This window comes from Poromitra crassiceps, assembly GCF_964638095.1.
Source record: "Poromitra crassiceps genome assembly, chromosome: 16".
In the NCBI taxonomy this organism is placed as follows: domain Eukaryota; kingdom Metazoa; phylum Chordata; class Actinopteri; order Beryciformes; family Melamphaidae; genus Poromitra; species Poromitra crassiceps.
Genome location: NC_139645.1, coordinates 18,566,036 through 18,574,978, shown reverse-complemented (window position 1 = coordinate 18,574,978; position 8,943 = coordinate 18,566,036). Strand labels below are relative to the sequence as shown.

General features: G+C 46.0%; 1 protein-coding gene across 1 annotated transcript in view; it reads left to right on the top strand.

Annotated features, from left to right (window-relative positions):
• cngb1a (cyclic nucleotide gated channel subunit beta 1a) overlaps positions 1-4,492 on the top strand; it is a gene marked incomplete at both ends in the record, with an annotated part of 58,182 nt that extends 53,690 nt beyond the window's left edge. Inside the window, 4 exons of the mRNA XM_083653166.1 lie at positions 371-489; positions 2,206-2,352; positions 3,460-3,652; positions 4,277-4,492. Coding sequence (XP_083509292.1) covers positions 371-489; positions 2,206-2,352; positions 3,460-3,652; positions 4,277-4,492 — 675 coding nt within the window. The remainder of the gene's footprint in view (positions 1-370; positions 490-2,205; positions 2,353-3,459; positions 3,653-4,276) is intronic.
• Positions 4,493-8,943: the final 4,451 nt, after the last annotated feature.

The window sequence follows — 8,943 nt, the reverse complement described above, 5'->3', positions numbered from 1 at the left end:
TCTTATATGCTTTTGTCTACAGTGGTTTTAAACATGGGGTCTGGGCCCTGGGGACCCCCAGGGGTTCCAGGGGGTCCCCAGCAAAAAGGGGAATCATTTATTCTCACTATAATTCCATCCATAAGTAACACAATGACAGAATGTATGACTATTTTGGTCATGGGTTTAATACACACTGTAATAAAACATCTAAAAGGAAAAAAATCTTGGGGGTCTGTGGTCAAATTTGTGTCAGACATTGATGTGAGAAAGTTTGAGAACCACACTGTTGTGTGATCTTTGCATATTTTCTGCTTTTTATTTTGAAGCCCATTCAGTCTGTGGTATGAAATGTGCGTTCATACACTTGCCTTGCCTTGTGTGGTTGCAGGGCGAGATCGGCAGGGAGATGTACATCATAACGCAGGGCGAGGTGCAGGTGGTGGGGGGTCCAGACCTCCAGACGGTGTTTGTGACCATCAGGGCCGGCTCTGTGTTCGGAGAGATCAGGTTGGAGCTCCGTCTTCTCTTTCTCAGCCTCTCCACTAACTCAATCAGGCAGGAGGAACATTTCATTAAGCTGTTTGAAACCGGCATGTGGCTCGACATGGCATGGAGGTTTTCTGAGAAGTCATTTTTGAACCCCCTATATATAGTATGCACTAATTTTTAAAGCCAAATTCACAATAACCTTCTAACTATTTAATTTAGGGTCTTATTTACATAACAGTATCTAAACAGTATTAGAAATTCGTTTCAATCCAAATTTGAAATTTTGTGATTTACATTTGTGTAAACTTTCCTGATATTGGGTTTGAATTGGGAGTCGATATGCTCAGACATTTATTATGCAATTAATTCCGCAAACCAATCGTAAAAAAAATCCACATCAGGATCAGGATCAGGATCAGGATATACTTTATTGTCCCCGAGAGGAAATTTGTCTTGGACAACAGTGCTACATACAGCTGCATCATAAAAAAGAAGACAACACAAATGACAAAATAACATAACAGGAACAACAAAGGTCTACACATTTTTTCGTGAAGAAATGCACCTTACATGTGAAGTGCATGGAATTGTATTGCAGCTGACCCGTCAAAGGAAAAGACCCATAAAATAAAGAATTGCACTAAGGATAAAAGATGACATGTGCAAAGAAATGGGCGGGAGACTAGATAAAGTGACCTATGCTACTGTGCAAAAGTGGCTTACAAATTAAAACAAATGGTAATAAAAGCAACTTGACATCAGTTGTTGAGTGAAAAAGAAGCAGATGCGACAAAAACTAGCATCCTGCATGCAGCTTCTAGAGATCTCTGTGAGCTGTGATGTTAATTTTCCGCTATGTTCAACTTCATTGCGTTATGCTAAAAGTGTGTTAGCGATCTAAAAGTCCGCTAGCTGTGATGCAAATTTTCTCTATGTTCAGGTTAAACTCCATTGAGTTATGCTAAAAGTGTGAATTCCACTAGCTGTAGTCAGCGGTTTCACTAAAAGTATTAGCTGTCGGAACATATTTTGGTTATATGAAACTGTGATTGTGACGTTTTTGAGTTGGAGTCCTCTTAAGAAGCCAGGGAGATGTCAATCAAAATGTGATCTGCCATAACTACAAATTGTTGAGATATGGTCTAAACAGAAAATGAGATCACCAGATTTTTGTGCACGTGCACATTAAGGTATATGAACTGAATGTCTGCTCACAGTGTGAATGCAGGGGTTAGAGCAGGGATACTCAACTTGCTTTGCCCGGGGGCTACTTTCGTGAAATGATAGAAGGCCAGGGGCCAGTTAATAAACAAACAATATATATTTTTCTGTAGCGGATTGTAGGTTTTTGGGGTGTCGGCCGGAGTTTAGTCTGACAATGTTGCGCACACCGGATAGTTAGTTAGGTTAAGTTAGTTAGGTTAAGTACATAACATAAGTGCCTGGGTAGCAAGCAGATGGCGGTATTTGACAATTTAGCAGCTAAATAATAGATTATTGAAAGATATTCCATATTCCAGACTGAAATGCTATAACAGAAGTGGAGTATTGGCCAGAATGACATGAACATTTGGACACTTATTCAGCGAGTATCTTGCATGTTGCGTTCAGGTGCACTGTTCATTTTTTTTTTTTTTTTGCAATTCCATCGCGGGCCACACAGGGGGCCGCGGGCCGCAAGTTGAGTATCACTGGGTTAGAGTCTGACAAGCCTTCTTCTCTCTGATTGGCCAGTTTGCTGGCGGGCGCCGGAGGGAACCGGCGGACGGCCAACGTGAAGGCACACGGGTTCGTCAACGTGTTCATCCTGGATAAGAAGGACCTGACGGACATCCTGCTTCATTACCCTGAGTCCCAGAAGCTGCTGCGCAAGAAGGCCAAGTGAGGCCACGCCCCCGCCCCGCCCCCGTCCCGCTTTACTGGGGACAGGCAGAGACACAGGGCACGGCCAGAGGATTGGGGCGGACCTAGACACCTCCCCCGCCCCACACACACACACACACACACACACACACACACACACACGCGGACAGAGGTCCAAAAACTACACCCCGCCTACATAGCGCTTTATACTCTGCGTAATGAAAAACTGTCAAACGCGTTCAATTATTTTCCCTAGTCTTGACTTTATTTTAGGATTGTGTGTGTGTGTGTGTGTGTGTGTGTGTGTGTGTGTGTGTGTGTGTGTGTGTGTGTGCGTGTGCGTGCGTGCGTGTGCGTGCGTGCGTACTTCGTGCTTCAGCACTGTACCACAGATTTTTATCCACCATTTATTTTCCCCATAGACATTTCGTAAAATGTTTATCAAAATAGTTTTACTTCGTCAAACCAAATGGTTCAGCTATAGAATCGGGAGAGACCATAGAACATTTCACTCAGACCAAAACAAAAAAAAACTACATTGAAAAAATATTTTCTTGAAATCCGCAATTTTTTTTTAACGTTTTGGTCCGAGTGAAATGTTATGTGTTCTCTCCTGTTTCTAAATATATCTGAACCGTTTGGTTTGAACAAGTAAAACTATTTTTATAAGCATTTTACGAAATGTTGATGAGAAAATAAATGGCGGATGAAAATCTCGGGTACAGTGGTGAAGCAGGAAGTAGGCGGGTCACTTTGCCTCTCTATTCCCTCGCCTGCTCTCCCTCTCTGTCAGGATTAGCTGTGGCTAATCTGCTGATTGAGGTCATTTTAGTGGCTGATTGCACTATGAGGGACACAGATTAGCGGAGTCTCGTGATCCTCTCCTGCCTGCCATTCGCATCTTCAGTTTAGCTGCTCGCTCACAACATGCTGCATCAGCACAGGAGCTGCCTGTGTTCTGGTATGGCTCTGGGTGTGTGTATGTGTGTGTATGTGTGTGTGTGTGTATGTGCGCGCGCGTGCGCTATGATTGTGGGGGCATGTGTTTCAAGTCAACTGGTTCCATAACCTGCTACACTTTGTCTCTGTAGACATTGAACTCCCCCCCTCCATCTCTCTCTGTAGGGTGATGTTGACAAAGGATAAGAAGCCGGCCGCGAAGGAGGGCGAGATCAAAGCGGGCGTGGAGGTCATCCCGCCCAGGCCCGACACCCCCAAAATGTTTGTGGCGGCGCTGGGCGTGGCCGAGCAGGCGGGCATCCGCGACGGGACCTTCGACAAGCTGAGGGCGGCCTACAAGTCGGAGATTGAGCAGGAGGTATAAAGCGGCCCTCCACACAGGAGCTGCTGACTGACTCCACTCACATGACATGCTGCTTATTTGAAAACTGTATAATTAATACCTCCTTCGACTTTCTGTTCAGCGTGACAGCTAACCGTTAGCATATTGTTTCTGTCAGAACGAGCCACGAGCATCAAAAGCTAGCAACAGCCTTGACAACACGTTGATTGACATCTATGTAAGCTCTGAAAACAAGTACAATACTATTTATTTATTTATTTGAGATATATATATATTTTTAACGATAACAAAAGCATGTGCCGGTAGAGACAGGAAACCCTATGTGGGCTTATTGGTATCTACCTCAGAAATTAAACCAATATTAGTAATAATCCGTACAAACAATATAAACAAAAACAAGAGAAAAGAAACAAGCAAACAATAAATGAGAAAAACAAAAACAACAGTAAAAAAAATTAAAGAATAGAACAAAAAAGGAAAACAAGAGAGCAATGTAAGTAGACAGAGTTAGTAAAACTAACTCTGGAACTAACTCAAGAACTTGGGACACCTCCCTTTTGAACCCGGGACAATCCCGGACAAAGCGAGACGTCTTTTCGCCGTAATCTGTTCTCTTCTTCCCTGTGTTTCTCCTCGCAGGGCGTGGCCTCCTTCTCCCCTGTGCCCCCTCCCGCTCCCGTGCACCGGCGCTCGCCCGTCCCCCTCCGCATGGTCCAGGACGACGAGGAGACCGTATCGGAGAGCGCCGACTGCTCCGTGATCATCCGCATGGCGCCGCCGCAGGAAGGGGAGGAGCTACTCACCGTGGAGGTGGCCCCGGGCGTGCAGGGGGAGGAGGCAGCGGAGGAGAAATAGGAGGTGTGGGAGACGGAGACAGAGACAGCTGAGGAGGAGGAGGAGGCGCAGAAGAAACAGCGGGATCTTAAGAGGAGAAAGGAGAAGTCGTATGGATTTGGAAGGACTGCACGGGTGGTGAAGTGGTCCTCTTCCGAGTCCGAGTCGAGTCTCGAGTCCCCAGTGTTCAAGTACGAGTCACCAAAGAGTAGTCCGTGAGCCAGGACCCCAATTTGGGCCACCGGTACCATCTGGGCGTATTCATTTTCATAGTAATTATTTTGCAAGGTATACACCCCTAGTTAGAAAATATCTGATAGCATTGCAGCGGTGGCCTCTAAATGTGTGTTAGCACTCGATTTATAACCCCATGCAAAACACACTTTTCAAACCTTTTAGTCGAGGGACTTAGGTACAGTATGAGGCTAAGTCCGTGCAAATCAAGTCTAAAAGCACAGAATGGCCCAGATGTAGCCACCAGAGCTCTAAAGATTTAGCAAGAGCACTCGAGCCAGCGACCCCTGGGGTCACCATGGAGGCCAAATCCAATATGGCCACTGCCCGAAAAAGGTTTCAATTATGTATTTTGAACAAGATGAGCTAGAAATGCACTTGCAACTTAGTGTCTATTTTTTATTTTTTATTTTTATTTTTTACAATTAGAAACAGGTTGCAATGCTTATCGTTACAATTGGGTGTGTGTGGAGCCCTAATTTGCATATTTCCAACATGGCAGCTATACCCTAAAATGAATTTTACCATAACCTTTGTCTCTTTCACTGTAGCTAACTTGTCTATTTTATGGATTTGGAGACTTAGAAACACATTAAACTCAGATTTATTATTGAATCTATGCCGTATCTAAAACAATATGGCCACTATCCCAAAAATGTGATCTAACCTACTGTAGTGTCCCTCACTTATCAGTTGATGAGGTGCTCTGTCTTGTTTCGCTGGTACTTTGTTCTTATGTTTTACTTTTGATTTGTATTTTGAATGTTCTTTGTACTGCACTTTGGTCAGCTCAGGCTGTGTTTGAATGCGCTCTAGAAATAAACTTTATACACTTACTTACTTATTTACTTTTATTTTTACACATACACAGGCTACGCTAACCTAGGGTGCTTTCACACTGGGAACAATTGCTTTCGTTGCGTTCCGCACACCCGGGCACGATTCCCCCCCGCTGGTCAGCTTTCACATTACAACATTTCTTCCGCGCTCGGAAACTAAACAGAGTGCACTTGCGTCATCAACAATGCCTGCAGTGTATCCTCGCTCCGTGTGTTGTCTATGTGGTTCGGAACGGTTGGCTTTCACACTCGCAAGTGTTCCGTGCCCGGGCACGCCATAGCGCTCCCCAGACCACCTTTTCAAGTGGATCCTGTCACGGTTCCCTAGAACGGAACGGAACGCAACGTTCACACTCATCAAACGTTCCGAAACTGGGGCAAACTCAATTTGGGGACCAGTGTGCTCGGGAACGGTACCGGGCTCCGGTGAGAAAGCACCCTCAGATGTGCCTCAGTGCAGCTTGGGTGGGAGGCAGCTTCTCGAGGGACTTGGTACCGTTTGAGAAAAGCTGTTGTCTGGGTTCCTCTCTGCGGGAGCCACAGCTCTTGCTGTACTACATGAGGAGTCTTTAGACATGGACATCTGAGTTGATCTGTTACTTTTTATGGGAGTAATTGTACTTTTACTTGAGTATAGATTTTCAGTACTCTACCCACTGCCCACACACACACGTGTGCGTGTGACACGCGTGTGTAAGTGCGGCATCCGTGTGTGTGTGTGTGTGTGTGTGTGTGTGTGTGTGTGTGTGTGTGCATGTGCGTGTGTGTGTGTGTGTGGGGGGGGGGGCTGTGTGTGTGTGTGTGTGTGTGTGTGTCCACAGAGCCAGAGCAGAGCAGGAACAGGTCCAGGAAGCAGAGGAAGCGCTCATTGTGTCCGCCTGGGCCGAAGGGGAAAGGGAGAAAACAAAAGAGGCGCAAAGAAAGAAACAACGTGACAACGCTAAAAAGTTGAGATGTGACTGAACAGACTTTAGAGTTAGACCAGTGGTTCCAGTCGGTTCCCCAGCAAACTGACGCATTGTTAAACTTCATCATTTCCTTTACGACAAGTTAACACAATTAGAAAATGTAGACGAATGACTGTTCTCTGTTACCTCTCTACCTACAGTACAGACAGTCATGGAGATCTGGACAAAATCATATCTAACAATAACAAACACATATTTGTGTTTGATAAACAAAATCTGTGGTTCTAATGTGGATTAGATTAGGGTCCTTGACATGAACAGGGTTGAGATCAGTGCTGTTGAAGATGCTTCTCCCTCTGGCTGCTCAGGGTAAAAGCACTGAGTGAATAGAGCTGCTCTGTTGCTGTATATACTATCTATGGTTACCTACCTCCAGTTCAAAGTGATCCTGACAGCATGGTGTCAATGTGCTGTAAGTGTTGAGCTGTGTATTTCTACTCAAGTCAATAATCTATAAGTGTGTGTGTGTGTGTGTGTGTGTGTGTGTGTGTGTGTGTGTGTGTGTGTGTGTGTGTGTCCCTTAAGTCCAAATTTTAGGGTGGCATCAGTATAGCCTAGTGATTTTAGGGATGCAGTGTGTGTGTGTGTGTGTGTGTGTGTGTGTGTGTGTGTGTGTGTGTGTGTGTGTGTGTGTGTGTGTGTGTCTTTCAGGGCCATGGAGATAATGTAGATTAGAAGGACAGGAAAACTTTAAAGCAATTTGGTCATCAACATATACATTTACTACACCATAAACACCCTTTAAGTCTATTTAGGGTGGCATATAGGAGTATAGCCTGATTTTAGGGATAGTGTGTGTGTGTGTGTGTGTGTGTGTGTGTGTGTGTGTGTGTGTGTGTGTGTGTGTGTGTGTGTGTGTGCGTGTGTGTGTGTGTGTGTGTGAGAGAGAGAGAGAAGGGGAGGGAAGGAGATGTCTTCCTCCTCAGTGACTTCCAGAGGAAATGATGAGGGAGGCGGGAGAGAGATAGAGGGGGCGAGCTGGGATGAGGAGAGGGAGAGAGGGGGAGGGAAGAAGGAGGGAGAGAGAGTCTTGCTCCTCTGTGACTTCAAGAGGAAATGATGTGGGTCTATTTCTAGGCTTCTACTCCTATTTCTTTAATTCTGAGTTAAATCAGATGAACGACGCTCGCGTTCCATGACCGTGACTGTGACGAGTGTTTCACGTGCTCGTTCTGAGTCCAGCTGTTTGTTCCGCTCCAGAGGAGAGGCTGCTGGTGCTGCCTTCAGTGTACACTCGAAAATTCCACACTACCAGTACCAGCCCGGCGGAAAGTCGTGCGTACAATGTTTTAATTAGCCAAACGTTTCTGTTATGCAGGCCAGGTCACACCCGTAGCCCGGGGGCCATTGGGGCACTTTGATGACATCACCAGCCATCTCCACTATCATTCATGTTATGCAGGGTGACTTCAAGGTAAAGAGTATAGAAACGTACAACTCTCACCAAAACGTTCCAAGTATGGCTAAAAAAAGAGGTATTGAATGAAGTACTGAAGTAGTCACTTTAATGACTGGTACTCGTAGCTATATGGTAATTTTTTTAAACGATACCCAGCCCTACTCGGATGATACGCATACTTGTAAAACGTAGGTACCGGTCATCCGAGTATTCTGCTCAATCCGAAACCCTAACCTATAAAATGTAGGCTACCACTATGCCAGGATTTAAATTCCGACGGCACGTGAACGCAGCATTAGCATACAGTAGTCTTCCAGTCTTTTTGACTTTGCCGACAGCGCGCAGCAGCAGCAGCAGGCGGCACACGGCTACACGCACAGCACAGCAACACCCGGGCCGCTAGTCTGTGAACATTGGGCACTTTGGAAAGTTGTAGCGTGTAAACGCCAGGACGCAAGGACGTGTGTGACTGTTGACAAGTTGATTTTTTATCCTCTTTAACAACTTTCCCCTCACGCACTTCAAACTGCGAGGATTTACTGCAGAGGAAGAGGAGGAGGAGGAGGAGTCGCTCGCGCTGTGGACCAGAGGTAGGGAGGAGAAGTTTGCTCTGTCTCGCTTTAAAACCGGTTTGTGTTCTGGGTTTACACGTTTCACTCAAAATGTTTCGCTACCGAGAGAGAGAGAGAGAGAGAGAGCCCGGGCCCGGACGGGCTGTGTCGGTCTCTCTCTCCGGGAGACCGACAGGTTGTAAAGTTAACCAGTGGTTTTGTAATGTAAAGCACGCGCCCCGTTTCCAGCCGTTTTTCCCGGCTCGTCACGCGCCGCCGTGTGTCAGTTTGTTTGTTCCACGTCGTGTTGTTTTGTTTTCCGTGCGCGCGGCGGCGGCAGACTGAATGTCACAACAATGCAGATCTGATTGTGTGTGTGTGTGTCGCGCGCGTGTTTCCATCCAGCAGCTTCCATCCATCCACACAAATCTAGTCTCAGCGTTTTCATTTGACAAGGCTGATGAAAAGAGCCTCACCTGTG